We start from the raw sequence: 24,613 nt of genomic DNA on the forward strand, positions 1-24,613 counted from the left end.
TGTTTTAAACATTTTTTTTCTTTTACATGCCACTGTTATATTCCATTGAGCCATTTATCTGATTTCTTTCACTAGCCTAGCTATAACAAACATGATGTGGTTTTCAAAGGTTTCTACAGTGGCAATTTCCATGAAATCACGGCAAACCTACAAATGCACTGTACAGCTACTGTAAGGCTGACTTCCCATTGTTTAAATATAAATAAGAAGGTATGCAAGATTGCTGCTTTCTGGTATCTGTTGATGTTGGTGCAGTTGCATTACCAGTGAGCAACCCGTTCTTCCAGCTCGTTCAACAGGTCGCAATTTAGCTTGTACAGCTGAGGCAAAGAACACAAGATCTGGTTCACGACTCGCTCATCGATTACGGCTTTTCCCGCCTGACAGGAGGCCTTCAGTACCGCTTCACGGAAATCCTGCAAGGTTTAGGGAAGTGAGATTAAACTATAGAAAAGTAAATCATTATTTTAGGAGTCACTATAATGACATTTTACCATTGGTAACAACAAAAGCACTGACAATTATGGAAGCTTGTTTCCGCCACAGAATAAAACATTTTAAGAGATAATTGCGACTTTTTATCTCACAATTGCGAGTTTACATCTCGCAATTCTGACTTTATTTCTCAGAATTTTGAGATATAAAGTCAGAATTGCGTGAAATAAAGTCGCAATTGCGTGTTATAAAGTCAGAATTGCGAGATATAAAGTCAGAATTGCGAGATATAAAGTCAGAATTGCGAGATATAAAGTCAGAATTGCGTGAAATAAAGTCGCAATTGCGTGTTATAAAGTCAGAATTGCGAGATATAAAGTCAGAATTGCGTGAAATAAAGTCACAATTGCGTGTTATAAAGTCAGAATTGCGAGATATAAAGTCGCAATTGCCTGTTATAAAGTCAGAATTGCGTGATATAAAGTCGCAATTGTGAGAAAAAAAGTCCGAATTCTGACTTTATAACACGCAATTGCGACTTTATATCTCGCAATTCTGACTTTATAACACGCAATTGTGACTTTATTTCACGCAATTCTGACTTTATATCTCGCAATTCTGACTTTATAACACGCAATTGCGCCTTTATTTCACGCAATTCTGACTTTGTATCTCGCAATTGTGAGAAATAAAGTCAGAATTGCGAGATGTAAACTCGCAATTGTGAGATAAAAAGTCGCAATTGTCATTTAAATTTTTTTATTTTGTGGCGGAAACAAGCTTCCATAGACAATGGCCAAAGTCTTTGTTTCTTAACACAGTAAAAACACCATGATATAGGCTATTTACTACCACTGAACTTCACTGCCATATTCCCCACATTTAAGCTACTGAATTGCCATTTGATTTAAAAAAATTCCAACAAAACACTGATAAATGCAGTAAAAGTAACAGATTCCCAACACTGACTGCAAGTAATAATAAAGTATAAGAAGCAGATGAAGCAAAAAACGCAGATTTAGAAAAGAACCCATGTGACTGATTAACTCACATTTCATGAAATGAGTGAAAAATCAGGGCTTTTATGTAATGTTTCCTACATAACGTGACTGCGCCTAAATCAGCTCAACAAGTTATAGGAAACACTTACTACATGGAGGAGCTTTAGTACTTGCACAAATCTGTGAAAAAGTATAATAAGAGAAAAAGTATAATAAAGAGAAACATAAAAAATTATACATTTATTAAAAGAGGACTAATTTATGCAAACATTAAGATCCAAATTGTGACTTTCTTTATTCTCTGGAACACAAAAGGAGAATCTGATGAAACTCTTTTCCAGAAAGTAACATCCACATATCACAAAACTTGACACACATGGTAACCAGAAATTTAACAAAAGGTTTGACTGGATAAAACAGACTTACATTTTCTCAGAAGACAAGATCTCATTTACAATGTGTTTAGTTTTATTGGTCTTCTTCTCCTCAGTCTAGAAAAAATGTAAATATTACTAAATTGAATATTTAGCTGTAGCTAATTATGCAAACTATGTATAGAACGTTTTTATAAATTGCACTTGACCGTTTTATCTTTGCATATGCTGTTCTGTAATATTTCTATAAATATATAGCATTTATCTTTTAGGAAAAATGAAGTGTTGTGTTTTATAAAGTGTTAGAAGATTTCATAACATTTAGGGTGCTTTCACACTTGAGTCCCCTTTAAAAGCTCAGATCCAAGTAATAGTAATAATGGGGACCTCTCTGTGTTCATACTGTTGCTTTTTTAAATCTACTGGTGAAATCAGGCATTATGAGAACTAGCGATTATTTACTCCATTTACTAATGAACATAAACTATGTTAAGCATTCCATGCAGTGGTTTAATAATATAATTAAATATCTTGTGGGCTTGCTTAACACAAAAATACAAACAAGGCGTTCACACAGTTGTGTCTCTCTCACAGAGTTTGGAAGCGGTTGAAATCACCGACAAGTGCATGTCATGAATAAATAATTTGGAGAGATCTGCCAGCAGAAGCAGACATGATGAATGTACAGAGGTATCTGATGACCAAAATAAATTGGAATTTACAAATGGATTTCACAATGCAGGCTATGTATGTTTTTAGTGAATATCATTAGCTGAGAGCGAACCATACTCTGGCCACCTCCTGAGATTGTCTTGGTTCGGTTTGCTTTAAAAGGGTCTGAGATCATTTGGAGTGTTCACATATGGGCCCAAACCGTGCTCAGAACCCTGAAAAGGACCAATTGTGAAACCACCCTTAAATATTTCCTAATATCCCATAAATTTGAATACCTGTTTTTCTCTATTGATGGTGTTATCCTCCTCTTCTGAGCTGCATTCGTCTTCTTCCGAATGCATATCCTCCAATTCTTGCACTTCTTCCAACACATTTCTGAAAAGAAATCAAAAAGCCTCCCAGATTTTAAAAGTATGTGAGTTGAACTGAAGAGGTGTCACATCCCCAAAACACTAAATTTCGGTTATTCCATTATGGCGGCATAATGGCTACAGTACAGAAGCAGAACAGTCAATAGTAATGTCTCAGAATCTGTAGTATGAACTAGATGTCGGTCAAAGGTAAAATGATTCAGCAACACCTGTTTAGAATGCTGCACCCATTCTTTAAATTCCATGTCAAACAGGTGTCACATAAATCAAACTAAACTTCTTCACTTTGTATTTACCTAAAGTTTTGTTTTTGCTGTTGGCCAGGAAGTGTCTAATTATTAAAGTGTAAACAAGAAAACAGCCCTAAATCAAATTAGACTGTAAGTAAAAATAGTCCAGGCTCATTTCCAGCGAAATCTGTTTGTTTTTGATATTGTTGATTAAATCTAAATTAATTATCTAAAGAAATTACATCCATACATTTTTAAGATTTGCTTAAGTGTCCAAATACCTTTTAGGGCCATTGTATATTTTTAACCAAGACTAGGGGATTTATTATTATTGGTATAGATTTTTAATTAAATTTATACATTGTAAATTTGACGGTATAATCAAAGTATAAATGTCTGTCACTCCATAAGGCCCATAAACGTCAAGGATTTTTACTTTTTTCTAAAACATCAAAGCCTTCGCCAAAAACGTTGCTTTCCTAGTTAAATATGAGTTATTTTCAGCAAATAAATTCAAATTTTAATTGCAATTGACCCTTCGCAAAGACCCGCCCACCTTAGTTACTGTCGCTATGTCCGACAAGCTAAGCCGTTCTCACGCCACACCGTGTTCTCACGCAGTGAAAAATACATCGCGGAGCAGAGAGGAGACTGACAACACGCTGACAGACAGGACAGACCAGGTAACTTTTCGGTTACTTTTGATATTAAACATATTAAACAAAGTCTCACCTTTCAAATTTGGTCATTTTTTAAAAGAAATTGAAACGATACATAACGTTTTGTGGCTCTTGAATGTGTCTGACAGATCGCTGTAGAGCATCAGTTAAAGCTGCTCGTCAACCGATCACCTCTTCCTTCTAGTTCATTAATAGCATCAAATAAACATGAATGAACATAAGAAGGAATGTTGTTTTAAACCGCAGAAAGGCGTCAGTACATTCCGTTTTTCAAGTTAAAATCCTCCCATGTTAATCTGCTATCTCTCCTGCCTGCTTTGTCGGACAAAATGGCGGATGGCGGATTATGATTGGTTAGATCGCCTGTCAATCAAGCTCCCTGCGAAGGGTCAATTCTATATTTTGCAAATCAAATTCAGGAATGACATTTCCTCATCTCAACTATTCAACTTTCTCATTAATTATTCATCTGTTTTGGCTAAAATTTTACCTTTTAAGAAACTGCTGCTTTTTGGTGTCTGCACAGTGTTCAGGGAACACATCTGGAATTTCATAAATACCATCATCCTCATACATTGTTGACTGATTTTGGTATTTATCAGCATCCTGTGCCTTTGTAGTGCTAAAAGGAGGCAGGTTTTCATATTCTGGGATATCTTCATATGCATGTTCAGATTCACCAGAATTCTCTAGAAGTTTGGGAAGATCTTCATCTACACTCTGCTCAACTTGAGGTATATTCGCATCAAGGTGACTATTGTGCAATGACACCAGTGTATGAGAGCAGATTTCACATTGGCTTTCCCCTGTATCCACTGACTGCTCATTCATAACTGGAGTGAGATCAAGGGCCTGCCCACTCTTGACAGATAACTTGGGAACCTTTCTGACACGGTCAAGGTCGATGATCCTTAGAAAGGAGGTCTTATTGAGCCCATCAGGTTTACGTATATCTGCTGAGGATAAGGACTTTGATTTAGGCTTGAGAGTAAAGCCGGTCTTCTTTTTTGACACATCACTTGCTTGGTTCTGATTGGCAATTTGTCCTTCAAATGCGAGAGGGGGATTTCCTTCAGAATTTATTGCATTAATGTGACCATCATTTCTCAGTGGACCTTTGAATGCCAGAGTCTTTTTAGGAAGTCTATCTACTGAAAGTTCTGTAGACCCAATGTTATTGTGCCTTCGGACATCAGGTTGAGGTTTCTGGGATGACTTCTTCAGATGGGTATTATTCGATACCTCAGGAGATACATGCAGATTTTGGTCTTTATTTTCAGTCCCCTGTACACCAAATTTCTGGGTTTTATTTTGTTGCAGCTGAGGGATTTTCTGGTGTGGGACAGGTACTGGGGTGCCCTGACTGTTATACTGGGTACATTTAAAGTTCCTTATGGCCTGAGGACCTTTATTCTCTCTAGAATGTCTTACAGCATTGATGTTCATCTTGTTGGGACTTTCTCTCCATAATGGATCTGGATTGTTTACATCAACAGGTAAGACAGTGAAATTGGTAAGGACTGCTGACTCCTCATGGATAACATTGGGTTGTTTCATCTTATTTTTGCGCTGCATGGCTACTGGTGGTGCTTTCTTAAGAGGCTTAGTAGGGGGCGGACTATAATGCACACTACATTTTAGAGGCTCTGGTGTTTGGCCACTATCAACAGATGAATTAGCACTTGAGACTATGTTTTTTTGGTGTTTCTTGGTCGTTTGCATCTCAGAACCACTCTGATTCGCCTTCAAAGGCTCCTTGTTCTGGATCTGGGATGTTTTCTGAGATTTTTCAATTGGATGGAGATTATTGTTATTGAATGAGTGAAGTCCAGAGATGCAGTTTGACAAAATAGGTGTCACCAAATGCTTTTCTTCCTCCGGTGTTCTCAGCGGAGGTTTGGATGAACTCTTTCTGGGACTTTCTGTATTTCCTGCTTTACACGGATCAGGACTGTTCCCATGTTGATTAACATTTTGGTTGTTTTCCTTCGGTGAGCAATCAGCACAATTTCGGTCATTGCATACACAGATTGGAATTATGTAATCCCACTTTGGCTTGTTGTCCCCAGTGTGCATTCCATTTCTGAAATTTAGAACGCCAACATTCTTTGTGATGTCAGATTTTTCTTGTAAAATAGGTTGATGGACCTCATTGGATGTGAGATGTTTTGAATTGAAAGGAGAGGGAGGTTTGAAAAGGCATGGTTTTGGTGCTACTTCAGGCTTAACTTTACTTTTAACAGCTGGTGAGTTATGTTGGTAAACACACAACTTGGAAGCAGGTGGATGTTCTGTTTGCACTGGTGCAGGGAGAACCTTTGGTTTTGGAGCCAACGGTGGTTTCTGATCACCCACTGAGAAAAAAAAGCACATGGAGACAGAAAAACAAGGAAAGAACACTCTGGTTGAAATACAGTTGACCATTAAACCACATTTTGTCCCTGAGAGACTTTTTCATGGAGTTGACTAGCCCTAAAACTAGCAAAATGAACCACGAGTTACATCGTTTTTATTGTCTTCTTTGGGGCATAAGAACGATTTTTTCATCAAATCCTTTTATCATTTATCACAGCCTGGTCTGTCTTTAGTATGCAGGTCACATGATTTGCTTCAAGTTTTTTGTGATCAATTTTGTGATCTAAATCCAACATGGCTACCGGTGGTGCAGGACATTCAGATTTTGAGGGAAGTAAATATGTATTCAACTTATTTTTCTTCTGGAAAAATAATAATAATACTACTAACATTAATTGTGAACATTGTCTAAGAAAATTTATTAATATGTTGTTCATGGTGTTATTTAGCACGTTTTGAAATATATGTGACTCCTGAGTTACGTTGCCTGTTTAAGGTATAAAAAAGGGATTGACCCTAATTTTGACCATCTTTGAATTTTTAGGTAATTTTTTTTTACAAATTATAAAATGTACAGGTTAAACTGATATTAGCATGTCTAGGTGACTATATCTTAGTAATTTTAACTGGATATTTTCTTTCAGGGCTTCACGACTAGCTCATTTTACGGTAGAAGGAATGAGAGTAGAGAAAAGAGGATGCAAGTAATAGAGCAGATACCAGAAAACTCTTCAGATTCTGTGATAAAGTAATAAAAACCCACAAAATTGTTTTCAAAACTTCCATGAGAAAAAAAATGGAAATTTTGTAATAACAAACCTGACACCACCCGCTAGGTGAGGAGCTCGCTAAAAGAATTTAACCCCTTGACTGTCACCGTCCCGCTAGCGTGATGCCTTCAAGTTTACTTCACTATATTACAATTAAATACTAATCTAATCATGACCAACTATATCGTTGGAAATAGGTCTAAGACTCCTAAATAGATATTTTAGCACTGTTTTTTGTTACAAATTATGTAGGAACAGTTATAGATGAATTTATGACAAGAGTGCACCTCAAAAAATCTACATCATAACAGGAGTTCTGCCGTTTGTCACAAAAAGTCGACGCACACACTTTTAATAATTGAAACTTTGGTTTTCATGATAAAAGTTCATAATAAAACATATAATCTAGTATTTGTCAATAAAAAATTATAAAATAATATCCTCTAAAAAGTATAATATATATATATATATATATATATATATATATATATATATTATCCTCTAAAATATATGATATATATATTATCTTTTTTTATCGCCTTTTTTATTACATCACATATTTTAGTTGTTATCATAAATTAGGTATCATTTGAAAGCTTACAAACTCAGAATTCATCCTGTGAAAACCAGTACCATAGAAACGGTACTCTAAATTATTTTATCTGGCTCCACCCCTTTTGGGCATCATTATTTTTCATAATTTATGATCAAAACCTTTTCTAATCTTTACAAAATAGTGTCAGAAAGGTCTGAGTTTCAAGGTTCCATAATTTGGGACAGAAGTGATATTTGGACAGAAATTTATTAATTTGTTACAGCAGAATGCATACAATTAAATTCAATCAGAATGTATGTCACCCGGTGGCTATTTTTGGTATTACGCCTAAACAAACTCTCATGGGAACTTCAAGTTTTGTGATAACAACTTCAAATTTGGAACACAACTTGGTTAGATATATGGCTTTGATTTTATATTAATTTTAGAATAAAAAATATTTTGTAAAATATATATTTTATATAAAAGAAAAAATATTAAGTACAGTATATTTGATTTACAGTAAATTTAAACTTCCATAGCTTTTTCATACTTTCACTTCAGCAATAATCTGCTCAGTGTTTTCTTTAAAACAAGACCAAACTTAGGTCTATTGTATACCCAAAAGCATTCTTGAATTACAACCATTTAAGTTTGAATAGTGCATTTTAATGTCCATTCTCAAAAAGGGGGGTGAGAGTTAAAAGGGTAACTCTCGCCAAAATGCAACCTAGGCTCTTTTTGTTAATCTACCAGAGGCAAACTTTCATTTAAAAGCATAATTAGAATGGAAACGCCACTTAAGTTTGACTGTATTTTCGTTTTAGGTGAATGGGGCACTTTTATGATAGCATCAAAAATCACTATCTTTAAAACACTAAGGAGGGTTAAAGTACCATTTTTATGGTAACGCAAGGTCCGATTTCAAAACAGTTTTCACTGGCTGAATCTTGAGTTCGTAAGCTTTCGAATGATATATAATTAGTCAACATTAGATCAGGGGCCCGTTCTTCGTACGTTGCTTAAAACATCCGAGATCAAATTACACATCCAAGATGATATCATCATGCTAATTATGATCTGGCTAATTAGGTTCTTCGAACACACCTGTCGGATATGATTAGTATCGCTGGATTGAGTTATCTGAGATAATTGCGAGTTCATGCACTGGTTTAAAGGGGGATATGTATCGATAGTAGAAACATTGATCAGCAACGCTGCTATTGGCTGCTCAGCGTGGCCAAAAGAGCGCGCTCAGTTTTTCTCCTCAGCAAAGCAAGAACTAATAGTCGAAGTTTATTCGGAATTTTAATGTTTAATCAAAACGCCAGGGAACACCTCAAAGTCTGCAAAAGCCAGGAGAGAGGGCTGGCAAAAAAGTAGCAGACAATTTAAATCCGTTAGAAGTGGCCATGTTAGATGTTTTTATCACTTAATAGCCTATATTTTTCTATTTTAATAATTGCATAATCACTCTTTGTTCATTGTAATGTCAGAGTCACCACACTAGAACATGGGAACAAATAAATGTGAAGTACAAAAATATTCTACATAATGGTAATTTTTAGTTATATTATAGTCTCTTTTATAAAAGGCACTGTTAAATAAATGGTTGTCTGTTTATAAAAGCAACCAAGAAAAAGGCAAAAAAAAAAAAAAAAAGATCTTAGTAGCCTACACTGTAAAATATTTTTTGCTGCATTAAATTAAGGCTGTATAGTCATTTCAACTGTTAAATCTTGAGTAATGATGAATTGCTTTGACTTGTGAAAGTGAAAACTGATAAACTTATGTTAATGTAAAAATATTTTGCCATGAGTTATTGATCACGTTTCCTCTTTTGTGCACTTTTACATAATACACCAACACTTGTCTCTGTTCCCAAGAAAGTGGTGGCTGAAATATGTGCAGTAAGTGGACATTTTCTAACTTTCCAAAGGAAAGAAAGTATAAGACTTTGTAATGTCCATTTGTTTCCATTGCACTGGACAGTGAATAAACCCTCTCAGATAACTGTCATATGGAGGAACTAGCCTACCTGCAAGTGCATAAATAACTTTACTTAATTTATACTTGTATGCTTTATGGCTGCAATACAAGTTGCAGGATTCCACATCTACAGAAAGGCCTACAGAAGAGTCTGCACAGACAGAGGAGACATAGGCCTACAGGTGGGCAATGTATAGCCAACTTTTCCTTTTTATTTGTTGCATGAGGCATGTGTCTAATCTCTCTTGTTGCAGGCACTTGACCACTGGCTTTTAAATAAAACTCAAGGAACTAAGCATATTTGTCTTTTATTAAACATTTAATGAAAAGTGTTTTTTTTGCTGTTGTTTTTTGGCAATGTTGTGTAATAAGGCACATCATGCAACAATGTCACAGGCCCTGATAGGTGAGCAACCCTCAGACTTTTCAGACACTGAAATCTTCCCTTTAGTTAGCCAAAGTTCATTTCATTGTGTGCCCTTGTCCTGGCTAGAGCTGCATTGTAACTGGTTTGGGTCAGGGAATGGGGTCATAAAACCCCCTGTCTGCAGGCAGGAACATGTCATTATCACCTATGAAAAAATGCAGTTCTGTTAGGATCAGCATAAGTGTATGTAATACAGTGAGCTTGATATTTAATTGTGGAACTCTCCGTACTTTCAAATAATGTGCATATATGTGAATCTCTGAAAATTCTTAAAGGTGCTCTAAGCGATGCCACGTGTTTTTTAGGCCAAAACATTCTTTGTCACATACAGCAAACATCTCCTCACTATCCGCTAGCTGCCTGTCCCCTGAACACACTGTAAAAAAATGCGGTCTCTCTAGACACCACAGGCTCCACAAACGGCAACAAAAACAAACTGGGCTCACCCGGACCATGAAACACAACAAACAGTGTTCCAGCCAATAACCGACAAGAGGGGTTGGGGGTTTGAGGGTGGGGTTTGGGGGGTTAGTGCGCGTGCACATGAAGTGGGTGTGGAGCATGTGGAGGAGAGAGAAGCATATAGGGCCCTATCTTGCACCCAGCGCAATTGACTTTGTACACGGACGCATGTATCATTCCTATTTTGCACCCGCGCAAAGCGGACTTTTCCATCCACAGAAGCACGTCGGTTAACTAAGAAATACACTTGCGCTCCCCGGGGCGGTTCAGCGCAAAGAGGAGGCGTGTTCCGGCGCAAACGTTCCCTCATGCTATTTTACAGGTTTAGAAAACAATTGCGCCACTAACCGAAAAAAAACAGTTTAAAGTCAGTGGCGCGTTGCGCATGTTATTAATATGCTATTTTAAGGGCGCATGCTTGGCCTTAATCAATGTAGCGTGTGCACAATGCGCATACACTTTGATTCTCTCATCTACACACAGACGCAGCAGTTATCATTTTTGCAAATCATACATTATTACGAAAGATAAATAGATAGATAGATAGATAGACAGTTTATTATAAAAGCATACATCTAGCTTACACATTTACCCAAATTATCATACGCCTGTTTAACCGAAGTTAATTTGGGTGTGTTTCTCCATCCCCAACGTCCCTGATGGGAACGTCGGTCTCCTCGGCTGTGAACCGCTCCTCGCGTGCGCCTGGCAAATCCGCCGTTATAATAGGAATTCGCTTTAGAACAAGCGCGCCTGCTCTTAAAGGGAATGTGAGATGTCGCTCTGATTGGTTTATTTCACGTTACGCCCAAACCACACCTATGAATAATGAAGCTACTTCAGACCAACCCCTTTTAGATTTGCGCCAGGCGCAAGAGTCATTTATCCCGCCGGGAAAATAGCAACAGCGCCAAGACCCGCCCACAAAGTTACTTGCGCTTTGCGCTTTGACACTTGCGTTTCAGATCGTTAAAATAGGGCCCGAAGAGGGAAGTTTGAATTATGGCCAACACATAACTAAAGAGACGACGTTCCGATGAACAAATTGCAAAGAAGAGGGACAAGGATAAGGAACGTGCGAAATACCGAATTTACTTTGAAAGGTGGCGAGAACTCCGCAGGCAGAAGGGATTCCAATCCGACATTCAGTTGCTCTGTTTTTGCAGAACTGGTGGGTAAATCCTTTCACATGTTCGCCAAACCAACACAAGAATGTAATTAGCTAGAACTATGCAGTCAGCGTTAACTTTGGTGAATACAACATATATGTTTCTAGCAGCTAGCGATCAATCTCTATTGTAAATGGTCAAGCAAATTCACAGTAGGGCCACAATTTGTGTGAATGATTGTTTTCACCCACTGTTTGTTATGAATTTAAATGTTCATTTATAGGCTGTTGACAACTTTGACTAAATTTGTTTAGGACGCCGCCGTTGTTTATGCTCACTGGGAAACGCGAAGCTAACGTTATCTTGCTATTATTGCGTCCTTGGATGGGAGCTATAGTTATAACCTCAGGTGGCGAAGCGATTTTAAGATAATGTTTCTCTTTTTCTGCATTCTGTTCTGCAATATATAAAAGCATTTATCTAACTTGGTGACATTACACATTGAATGAAGTATCAGTAAAACTTAACTTTGTTTGTAGTGACTACTTTGACTTTCCTTTATGCCGGAAGGGAGGGGAGGAGGGAGGAGACGGGATGAGGAGGAGGGAGGGTCTAGCTAGCCTCCGTTTTGTTTGACAACAATTCGAATGTCAACAAGAAGTTACGACTCCCGGCATCGCTTAGAGCACCTTTAAATCATGCACAGATCCTGGCCATTTTGCTTTCACATTTGTGATATGGAAGATTTTAGTCAACTGCCTTTTTTTATTTGATATAATATTACTAATCTGGAATATTAAGAATCACAATAGTAACTGGGCTGCACATTTACATTGTGAACCCCCTTTCTGTTCACATAATCCCCTTCATTGAGGCCTTGATGGCAGTCTATGGTCTAGCCTATAGTCTATTGTACCAATCACGTTAGTGAAGCCTGAGTGACATATACTGAATCGGCATGGTCATGATTGCATGATTCATAAAAAATTATGATCCATCCATCCATCCATCCATCTTCTTCCGCTTATCCGAAAAAAATATATATATATATGATAGCCTAAAAAAAAAACTGCTTTACAGCATTGGGTCTTAAGTGGCTTGGAAATGCCACAAAAAAAACGAAAACTGTTTTTTAAACCTAAAAGCGCCAGGTAAACTCCGAATGACACGACAGACAGCACTTTCCATCAAGTTCTCCGCATCTCCAATAGTGTAAAGGAAAGAGCCACTTGCAAATAATCTTAGGGCAATGCAAACAGTTTGTGCTGTAGTTAAAGCCCGACTCCGACAAGTCGAAAATAAATGTGCGTTTCCAACAAATTAATAATGTAAACGACAATCTCACGAGTCACGAGAAAAAATATATATCTCAGAAAGTCCACTATCGCGCTGCGCTGGACTTCCCGTATCAGCTCCGCTTATGAAGCCGCAGTCTAATCCTGTTAACATGAAATAAGCCTGCTCCCGAGCAGTATTTAAGCTTGCGCACCTGTTGCTATGACAGCAAGTCCAGGATGAGCGTCGAAGAACCAAACAATCCAAGATCATGCCAAATCGCCAACAATCAAATCCAGCTAACTGAGTTAGCGACGTATGAAGAACGGGCCCCAGATGAAGTATAGGACATAATTGTTTTAAACATGCAGGGGCAAGTGGGCCAGTAACAGTTAAAAGATTAATAACTTGGTCCTTCTTTTATACCCTAATCAGGCAACGTGAACTGGGAGTCACAACTCATAAAATCCAAAATATATCAAATATTTAAATAATTATTTTGGATATGTTTTACTTAAGTCCAGATGATATAAAAATGACATTTTGCTCATCATTTTCCACTCTTGCCTGTTTAAGGGCTAGTTAACTGAGGTTCGGGAGTGGGGCCACGCCTCAACCAGTCACCTGACTTCTCAAAACCGTCTTATATTGGGCCGCCCCTTACAGTGCTGTTTGTCTCGTTCTCTCGAACCCTCCCTTCACATCCCTCTCTCATCCATTCAACCATCCATATCATGCCCTCTACTCTTCCCTTCCAGGTTGTCTCGGGGGTCCTAATCACTCGGCCTACATTTAACTGAGAATGATGCCCCCACTCTATCCACTTATCAACTTCCAACTTATCAACTATCATCACTTCCCCCTTCCACTTCATCCTTTCCCTATTCATCCCCAACTCTCTTCATCCCCAACTCGCTTCAATAACAGATCAAGCTGACTACCACCCCTTTTTGAATGTGCCCACGACCCAGTGCCCACAAACACTGCACACTGCATGTCTCACGGTTTCTGTAAAACGAAACCAACGCACATACAGTCAGCTCAAGCCGACGGTGTTTTCAGTGTAGTAAATGTGCCCGCTGCCCTGCACCCACATTCACTCACAGACATGACAAGCCCCACGGGGTTCCCCCCCGCCACGGCCGATGGTGTTATGAGTGTAGTAAAAATGCCCACAGCCCAGTGCTCATTCCTACACGCAAGCACAGCCCGCCACATTCCAGGGCTCGCACACATAAAATCGACTCATGTCGATTGTGCATTAAATGTAGTGAATGTGCCCACGACCCAGTGCCCACAAACACTGCACACTGCATGTCTCACAGTTTCTGTAAAAACGAAATCAACGCACATACAGTCGGCTCAAGACGACAGTGTTCTCAGTGTAGTAAATGGCCCGCTGTCCCGCGCCCACATTCACTCATAGACATGACAAGCCCCACAGGGCTCACCCCGCTCGCTCTCTCCCAGCAAGCCGCCATAAGAGAGTCGAGCGCGGGCAGGCTGCCCGCTGTGATCGCTGTGCCCCCCGCCTCGTACGCTGCAAGCACTGTATGTTACTATGTTACAGCATACCGAAGCTCTCCGGTCGCCATTATGTCGCGGCCAGAGCCCAGATCTCATTCAACCCCTAGCTATTCGTGCAAGTGCATGGGCAAAGCTTCCCGGGGTATCAGAATGGGTGCTGAACATTATAAAAAGAGGCTATTCGCTACAGTTCGCTCGACGTCCCCGTCGTTATGCGGCGCGAATCGAATCGTTCATAGTCACGAAGGGCCTCTCTCGATAGGCTGCTGCAGTTGCCGCAGGGCAGCCAATAGGCGCGCGAGCCATCTTGCCTATGTCTGCATGCTGCCGCAACGCCTTTTACATTATTTCAAAATTAAGGAAAATTTTTGGCTTCAGTATCTCGAGGAAAAGAGATTTTCCCCGAGCGTAAGATATTACGCAGTACTCGTTCCCTCTTCTAGAGAGAACCGAGGTTATAACCGAGTATGTTATTACTATGGTAAGTACATGTAACATATGTAACAAGGATACTGTAAAATAAAGTGTTACCGATATATCATATCATATAATATGTGTCTTTTATTATAGCATATACGTCCTGTTGCAAAAATAAAAAAAACATCTGAATGCAGATCAACAATGTGTGAGATGAGAATTTTAGGCAATAGCTATATATTATAATAAAATTAACATTACCTTGTTTTAATAGTGCTTTTTATATCGATATAACTATATACAGTATGTAATATTGTGCGCAATCTGTCACGCCCACTGGAGCCTCATCAATAGGGCACCCATGCGCTGAAACTCTGGAATAAGCTAACCCTCCAGAGAAGCTCATGTTCAGAGAGTAGCCATGTTCTATGGCTACTTACATACCCTGAAAGTTACCTTCGTTTTTGGAACCGAAAGTTGAGGTTATCCGCTTACTTACCCTTAAACACACCCGAGTATGTCACATAACCTGCTTTCTGGAATACCCTCCAGACATTTTCTCAGCTTTTGGTTTAAAATGTTGCTTTTCTTATGAAACTTACCCACATTCAAGTGTTGATTAAAAAATTATGCATGAAGCTAGAATAAAATGTTTTTAAAATGGAAAGAGTTGTAGCCTATACAAAATGAATTAATACCTAAGAACATAGTATACTTATAGTCAACTATTTATTTATTATTTTTGCACTTAGTATGTTGTTGTTTATTTAAAGAAAACTTACAAGTATACTTGAAGTATGAAACTACTAAACTAGTAATTTACTGAGAGTATACATCAAAGTGTACTTTCATAAACTAAAAAATGTGCTACAAGTATTAGAATAGTAATTTAGAATAGTTAACTATAAGTTCACTTGTGGTATTCGCAGTACAATGAAAAACGTAGTTGTAAACTAATTGTGTAGGGGTGAGCGGGACACAACCTAGCACAGGGCTAGTTCCACACACATGCCAGCATGATGAAACTTGGTGTATTTACTAGTTGTCATATCAACACTATACAGAGAAAAGAATTGCTCCAAAATTAAAAAAATCTTTGGAAGATATCATTGAACATTTATTTAACCATAGCAAAAGTACATTTCTTACTTAAGTAAATTTTTCATCACTGTTTTTTTTTTTTTTTTTTTGCATTTATTTAAAACTAGACAAATCTGAAATTATATTAATTTTATATATGTTATTTAACAGTTGAGGTTGTTCTTTAATGTTGATCTAACCAGCAGAAGAAACTAGCCGGGTTTAGTTGCGCAGGTGAGGCACGTTGCCATATTGTGTTACAATGAGCCCCTATTAAAACTGCTATTCTATTCTATACTTTTATGAATTCTATTGAGAAACCATGAGAAAAAGGTGAATAAAGACTGAGAGTCAATGTTCAGAAATTATTCATTATTATTATGTTTTGAACTATGCTGTATATCTGTGTTTTGTGGTGTGTTTTTTGTCAAACTCAAAAATGACTATTTTTAAATATTAAAAATGCCATTATTTTATATGAAAAAGTTAATAATTGTATTTTATTGAGAAAATATTTTTGTTTGACTTGTATATTGTTTGGATTATCAGATAACATTTTAATCTGTCATATGTTATGATATATATCTGTATACACTGTATTAATGAAATAATTGTACTAGACATGTGTGAAATTTTATAGCCTACTTAAAATTATACTTTTATACACTAAAAAGTGGGCCAATTTTAGCCTGGTAATACCAAACTCTGCTACTTCGCTTTGCTTCGTAGACAGAGTCTGGAAGGGCGTAATTGAAAAGCGTTTTCTTTCTCGCGGGGGGCGCATGTCTGAAGTTTAAAATCATTGGTTACCCGTAAGCCAATCACATAACGTTTGGTTATGATGTGAGTTATGTGCTGGCTCAGCAGCATCAAACTTCCACTGTAAACACATGTATGATGCGAAAACAAAACCATCGAGCGAAATACCGGAGTGAACATGGCTGTGAACGACTTTTGCAGATTATGTGAAGTAAATCTAAGCATCCACGGTATCAGCGTCTACGTCACGGCTCTCAGCCCGCCCTCTGTTCGTTGATTGGCCGGCTGTTTTCAGGCCGGAGGAAAACGGGGAGATAGGTCGCTATCTCAGACTGAGTACAGAAGCGAACTGAAATTGAGCGGAAGTACGAAGTCTGACGTAGTCAGGCTAGGCCAATTTAGTCCCAAGTGAAACAGCACACTTACTTATAATACATTGATATTAGTAAGCATACTTAAAAATATACTTGATCTTTACTTTTTAAGTAGCCTATACTTAGTTTTGGGAAGGGGCATGGAAAGTCCCTAGCTGTAATGGAATTCAGCAAGATTTATATAGCCCAGCATATTCTATTAAATTTACAAACAAAAGACCCATTCAAAATAAATGGTAGACCGTGAATGGCTGTCAGACTCTTTGATCCAGTGAATATTTCTAAAGGTAGGTGCTTGAACTCGCTTCTTAAAACATATATAAAAAACAAACCACTTCTAGAGAAAACTCATTTGTTACAGTGTACATCTTATCCGTGTTACAACTAGTCAGTGTCTCTTTGCTTTTGCCTTTAAAAAGTCAGTTCAACCAAGTATATAAAATCAACTTTCTGACTTTTTGTCTTTTAAATTATACCATTTGTAGGCCTATTAAAAATCTCTTAAAATTAAACATCGGCTTACTATTAAAATGGTTGTAGTTGTGACTTAGTATGAATTATCCATGTAAAAAAGAAGAAAAAAAACTCTCACCTGTACGCTTCATCGTCCCACAATATTCACTTATTCATGAGATAGCTATGCGTGACCACTGTCTAGTTTTCTAGAAGCTCAACGATACCATTCAAGGCGACGTTTCCAGTCCAGTTTAATGAGGAAATACTGTGATCAAATTCCTTCAGAGGCTCAGAGAGGGCGGGTTACATACACACGTGCCTTTTTGTAACTAGTAGAGTAGCCTAATTCGCAATTCCATTGAGTGCGTGCCAGTGCCTGGCTGTGTTGATCCGCATCAGTGCGGGCTCGGCAAAAGTGCGCTTATCGACCGCGAGGGGGCGCTCGCGAGCACCCTTCTGAAACCTAAAATGACAAATGGGACACCCTATGGTCTCATGGACTTAACGGCCATTGTAAGTCCACAAGACCGAAAGTGCATATGAAAGTGTGCCATTTGGGACAGAGCTGTATTCAAAGATATGACATAAAATAGATCCAATCATCGTCCTCAAATCTAAACAGACAAGGGCGCTTATTCCATCGCTCATAAGGAGCCACTGATAAAATCAGGACTGGTCTGTAGGCGCAATTTTAATTAGGCTACATGACAAAGGTGAACGCAGTCATCAAACCTAGCTATAAAATCTATACTCCAATGTCCGTTTGAGCAGAAAAAAAGGTTAAAGAGCTGGGCTCAGACCAGTTTTTTTTTATTTATTTTTACTTTACAGAATAAGGCCTCATTAGGTAACATTTGATAATGTATTACCTAACATGAACTAACAATGAGCAATACATTTGTAACAGTATTTATTAATATTTCTTAATGTTAGGTAATAAAATCTTTTGTTCATTGTTTGTTCATGTTACTTAAAGCGCATTAATGTTTAAATTAACATTAACAAACATTAATAAATGCTGTAGAAGTATTGTTCATTCTTAGTTCATGTTAACTTAAGTATACTAATGTTAACTAATGAAACCTTATTGTAAAGTATTAATGATATTTCTTGTGCATAGTTGTCCTCTGTCTCATTTGTTTAAATCGGTCATGTAGGTAGGTTATCCAAAGTTTTATTGAAACTGGTAAATTAACTCATCATAGCTGATTTTATGAATTATTATATATATATATACATCCAGCCTTTATATGGGCAAAGGCATGTAGCAGCAGCAAAAAAAAAAAAAAAAAAAAGCCATCTCACATCTCATGTTTTTACTGATGTTACTGAATGTTGAATGTTATAGGAAAATATAATATGTTATAGGATGTTATTGAATGATGTTATTTTTTATATGAAGACAATAAACACATGATTTTAGCCCCATGTGTGTTTTTCAAGCCCTCTCAAGGTATTTATTGACAATAAAGTATGAATAATGCAGTGCTAATTGACAGCCTTTTTAATGTTTTTGAAAGTCTCTTATGTTGCATTTATTTAATCAAAAATACAGTAAAAACAGTAATATTGTAAAATATTATTACAAATGAAAATAATTTGTGAACATGTTTTAAAATGTAGCCTAATTTATTCCTGCGAGTCTTCAGCGTCACATCCTTCAGAAATCATTCTAATATGATGATTTGATGCTCAAGAAACATTTTTAATTATTATCAGTGTTGAAAACAGTTGTGCTGCTTATAAAATTGTTTTGGAAACCCTGCATTAAGTTAAATGTTATTAAATGTAGACTATTAAAGCATTTTTTACATTTTATGAAATCCATGAGGACTTAAAGGAACACGCCGACACGGGACTTTGGCTTATTCACCGTATCCCCCAGAGTTAGATAAGTCCATACATACCTTTTTCATCTTTGCGTGCCGTAACAATGTCTGACGGATTTTTTTTCTTCTTTATTATATTTTTATTATTATTTAACGTTAGCCAGTTGGCAAAGAGTTCTTTGAAACGTTGTTCTTCAGTAACGTTATTTGACATAAAAAAAAAGGTAGGCCGTAAATCTTTATTTACTGCTGGATCACATTTGGCTATATAATATTCTCTACTGCATGCTTGCTTCTCTGTAATGGACAGTCTGTATTAATATATGTGGGCATAATTGTCGGTGGTGGTAGTTATGTTTGAGGCCTATAATAAAATGTTACCTAGTAGCGTGTGTGTGTATGTGTATGCGAGTCAAGCTCAAAGTTATATTGATGTTGGTCTTGGGTCGGGTTCGGGCTGAAAAATTGCAGACGTTTTCGGGCTGGGGCCGGATTAGGGCTTGAACACCACGTGCCAGGTCTCGGTTAGGGCTGGATGTTTTGCCCCGTACAAAAAATGGGTGCCACCGCTAGCCTAGCTTAGCACAAAGACTGGAGGTAAACGGCTCCAGCTAGCATACTGCCTAGAGCCCTGCACGGGGCAAAACATCCAGCCTAACCGAGACCTGGCACGTGGTGTTCAAGCCCTAATCCGGCCCCAGCCCGAAAACGTCAACGTTAAACAATAATGGCTATTGTGGCTAACGTTAAATAATAATAAAAATATAATAAAGAAGAAAAAAAATCCGTTGAACTGAGTAGGCTCATTCACTGTTTATTTGCGATCGTTGTGAAGAAAAAGAATAGCATCCACTGCTGAAGGTTTCAGGCTCGGTAATCAAATCAAAACTCTTTCAAAATGCAGCTTTTCCTGAAGTATTGGGAACTTTTAGTAACTCTTTACGCTCCAACTTCTCCCTGATGCTCTGCATGGTCAACTGTCACCTAATCATGCATTGCACGCGCGTCGAGTTACTGGCATGATCGCATATTGCGTTGCATATTTATAATATTATCAACAATATTTCATACAGTAGCCTGCGCTCTGCACGTATATTATGGGCACGATGAAAGGAGAAAAGCTAAATGAGCCCGAGTCCGACCAAAGCCCAATCTGTAAAAAAAAAAAAATAATAATAATAATAATAATACAAAAGTACAAAATTGCTCCCAAGTGATAAAATAACGCCAACATTTTCCTATTTACATGTTATGATAATAATAGTATTAAAAAAATATCTAAATAATATCATTTTATATATATGACGACTTCAGATGCAAAAGCCTCTAAGTACCATCTGAAATGTTCTTCTAAAAGAGCATTTTTATCAAGCTTGTATGTTTATGTTCAGTTATTTCACTTAAATGGCTATGAAAAGTACCTATTAATTGTCATTAAAGTGAAATTACTGACCTTAAATATACGAGCTTGATAAAAATGCTTGTTTTAGAAGAAAATTTCAGATGGTACTTAGAGGCTTTTGCATTATGAAGTCTTCATATAGATCTAGGCCTATATGATCCTAAGTAACTACTCGCTACTTGAGTAGTTTTTTCATTGGATACTTTTTTACTCTTACTCAAGTAACTATTAAGATTATTACTTTTACTTTTACTTTGAGTAAATATTTCTATAAGTAGCCTACTTGTACTTTTACTTGAGTACAGTTTTTGGATACTCTACCCACCTCTGTTCCCTATACAGTAGGCGAAAAACAGTGGCTGTGTCCCAATAGACCGTCACAGTCCCGCCCACAGTCCGAGAGAGCTTAGGTGCCGGAAGTAAATTTCCCATTCATTTCGCCCATTGACGTTTTGGAAAAATCCGTATCTAAAGAGTTTTAGAGCATGTCTGAGAATAACCAGCTACGGCTGAACTCATACAACATATCATTTTGAGTGAAAAAACGATGAGAAAATACAAAAAAAGTCAAAGGTACAAGACTGTGTACATATTTTCATTTCCGAGCGAAGGAACTACTCATCCCATAAACCACCGCGCCTCACTGAAGTCGACTGAAGCCACAACCGCGAAAGAGCCTTTTGAGCGACTTTCAAATCTGACGACAGCCACGCGAACTTTTTCTTGTGCAGTTTATAGCAGTTCTTTCAGTAGTAATCGTGTAAATAATAGTGTTTTATATAGGTATTGTGTATTGAATTTTATATTTATCATTGTGTATTTTATCGTGTATTTTATATTGTGTGCGTGTGTGAAAAGCGGTTAACGATATAACGTTAGCAACATGGTGAAGTGTTTTGTACCTGACTGCAATCACCGCTCAGTCGTCAACACATGTCGTTTCCAACACGGACTTTTCGCGGGGTTTAACCAGACAGTTACACGAGCTTCACCAATCAGATGCATCACTGTGGGGTTGTGGGATTGTTCAGGATTGTGGGTAATGAAGTACTTCTCCAAGACATCGCGAATAAAAGGCATTTATCTCAAAACAAGGTTAGTGCCCCATGAACTTTTGGCGGTTATATGAGCATATACAATCGCTTAGTACAGCCGTAGCTGGTTTTAAGTCTACCATGTATGGTTACGTTTTTATGGCTTATTCCCCAACTGTCAATGGAGAAATTGTATTGAATTCTTACTTCCGGCCCCGGCTGTGGGCGGGACTGTGACGCTCTATTGACCCTTCACAGGGAGTTTGATTGACAGGTGATCTGACCAATCATAATCCGCCATCTGCCAAATCCGCCCTTTTTGTCCGAAAAAGCAGTCAGTCTTTGCGAACAGTCAATTCAAAAGCTGCATCCTTTGAAGGACTCAGACTTTAAAGGCCATGCCTTCGAAGCCCGCGAAAGAAGGACTATTGTTAAATGGGACAGTTTAGCCTACGGAGGACTATTCTTGTCGCCTAGCAATTGTGACAGCTATTATATTAATATATTGTAGGGGCAGATACAAGCTCACACATCACTGATCTGCTGACATAATTCACTCATCACCGACACGCATGTATATTGGACATTTCCCCTTTAAGAAGACGTTCATGAGAGTTTGGGGGTGGGTTAATGCGCGTCTTTCTGACGCATCAGTTCAATAAAAAAACACACTGTTGTTATTCGGACACTTCAATCCTGCCTCCGTGTATTTTTGATAGCACAAAAGCTACATTGGTGACCCCGATGCAGAACAATTAACGTACGATGTTGACGAATGCTGTATCTCTGAAGCTGCCGGAGTTTTGGGAGCAACAAGCGACCGTGTGGTTCGCTCAAGCCGAAGCTCAGTTCGCATTGCGAGACATAACCGCGGACGACACGAGATATTATTATGTTGCTGCAGCCCTCTGCAACTCCACGGCTGCGCGAGGGATCAGCATTCTAGAAAATCCCCCGGATCGGAATAAATATGCTACACTAAAGGCATACCTGTTAAAGACTTTCAGTTTATCAGAGACTGAAAGAGCACGTTGTTTGCTCTCACTGCCAGGCCTCGGAGATTCCCGGCCATCTGAGTTAATGGATCACATGCTAGCGCTGCTGGGTGAGCATAAACCATGCTTTCTGTTTAAAGAGTTGTTTTTACAACAGTTACCTAAGAGTGTTCGTACCCCTCTGGCAAATAGCACAGTGACTGACTACAGAGAACTAGCACAACTGGCAGATGTTTATCAGGCAGCATCACACAAGTGTACTACTGACTCAGTGGCTGCGTCTGTATACCCGGTTATGAGAGCTGCAGCACAGTGTTCAGAGGAACGGCCAACTTTTGCTGCGCGGCAGTCAGCGGAACAAGGTCTATGTTACTTTCATGCTCGTTTCGGGGGTAAAGCCAAAAGGTGCCGTCCACCATGCACGTTCAAGGGGAGCCGTATCACACCAACAGTCAGTAGCATAGTAGCTGACGACAACGCTTACCTACTGTTCGTCACTGACTCCTTATCTGGCCGACATTTCCTGTGTGATACAGGGGCACAGGTGAGTGTCCTCCCCGCATCCCCGGTGGACAGACGCTTGGGTGAAGCTGGCTCACCGCTCGAGGCAGCCAACCAAGGCAAGATACGCACCTATGGGAAACGGCTAATACCCCTTGTGCTTCAATGGACAACGTTTTACATGGGAGTTTGTCTTAGCGGATGTGAGTAGGCCCCTCCTGGGTGCAGACTTCCTGTGTACTAATGGACTGTTGGTTGATGTCAAAAATTGCTGTTTAGTCACTGCAGAAGGTTTTAATGTCTTACCCTGTTCGAGGAGCACTTTTCCCACAACCACCCTGTCTAGCGCATTGACAGGCGAGTGCGGGTTCGCCCAGCTGCTTGGTGAATTTCCTAATCTCACCAAGCCCACTTTCTCCTCAGCACTGGCCAGCCATGGGGTTGTACATCATATCTCTACATCCGGGCCGCCAGTTCATGCCCGGCCCCGTCGATTAGATCCAGTGAAGCTGGCAGTTGCCGAAGCAGAGTTCACAAACATGGAAAAACTGGGTATAGTGCAACGCTCCAACAGTCCTTGGGCCTCACCCCTCCACATGGTTCCCAAAGCAGACGGCGGTTGCCGCCCTTGTGGGGATTATCGTCGACTCAATGACATCACCACACCTGATCGATACCCGGTTCCTCACATTCAGGATTTTTCAGCCCGCCTGGCTGGGAAAACTATTTTCTCAAAGGTGGACCTTGTTCGGGAATACCATCAGGTGCCAGTATTCCACGAAGACATCCCAAAAACAGCTGTGATAACACCATTTGGCCTTTTTGAATTTTTGCGGATGCCTTTTGGGCTCAAAAATGCGGCACAAACCTTTCAGCGCATGATGGACTCCTTCGAGATCTGCACTTTTTATTTGTGTACTTGGATGACATTTTAGTCGCCAGTACCTCTAGATCAGAGCACCTGGCGCATCTGCGATTGATGTTCGCTCGCCTCAGCCAGCATGGCTTGATAATTAACCCCACTAAGTGTCAGTTTGGTCTGACTGCTATCGACTTTCTTGGTCATCGAATCACAGGCGAAGGAGCAGTTCCCCTACCAGACAAAGTCGACATCATTACACAGTTCCCTGTTCCCCAGACAACCAAAGGACTACAGGAGTTTGTGGGGATGGTGAATTTCTATCACTGTTTCATTCCTCGGGCAGCTGAGCTCATGCATCCTTTGTACAGGGCCCTCAAAGGACATGGCAAGAACAAAACGATTTCCTGGTCAGAGGAGATGTCTGAGTCATTTGACGGTGCTAAACTCGCTTTGGCGCAAGCCACCTTACTGTCCCACCCAGTTCCAGGTGCCCCCATTGCTCTCACTTCTGATGCTTCAGACCACGCTGTCGGCGCTGTACACGAACAGCTGGTTGGCGGGGTTTGGCAACCCCTTGCATTTTTTAGTCGCCAGCTACGCCCAAATGAGCAGAAGTACAGTGCATTTGACAGAGAGTTGCTCGCACTGTACCTTGAAGTAAGACACTTTCGTTTCTTTTTGGAGGGACG

At 39.0% G+C, this 24,613-nt stretch overlaps 1 protein-coding gene across 1 annotated transcript in view; it reads right to left on the minus strand.

Annotated features, from left to right (window-relative positions):
- Positions 1 to 17,570, minus strand: part of LOC311282614 (FYVE, RhoGEF and PH domain-containing protein 6-like) — a 37,807-nt gene extending 20,237 nt beyond the window's left edge. Inside the window, exons 1-6 of the mRNA XM_084396504.1 lie at positions 17,438 to 17,570; positions 4,257 to 6,120; positions 2,761 to 2,860; positions 1,863 to 1,927; positions 1,586 to 1,616; positions 265 to 416 (exon numbers count right to left, since the gene is read on the minus strand). Coding sequence (XP_084252630.1) covers positions 265 to 416; positions 1,586 to 1,616; positions 1,863 to 1,927; positions 2,761 to 2,860; positions 4,257 to 6,120; positions 17,438 to 17,450 — 2,225 coding nt within the window. The 5' untranslated portion in view covers positions 17,451 to 17,570. The remainder of the gene's footprint in view (positions 1 to 264; positions 417 to 1,585; positions 1,617 to 1,862; positions 1,928 to 2,760; positions 2,861 to 4,256; positions 6,121 to 17,437) is intronic.
- Between the last annotated feature and the right edge of the window lie 7,043 nt (positions 17,571 to 24,613).

The sequence above is a fragment of the Rutilus rutilus genome, assembly GCF_951802725.1.
Source record: "Rutilus rutilus genome assembly, chromosome: 23".
NCBI classification, from domain to species: Eukaryota; Metazoa; Chordata; class Actinopteri; order Cypriniformes; family Leuciscidae; genus Rutilus; species Rutilus rutilus.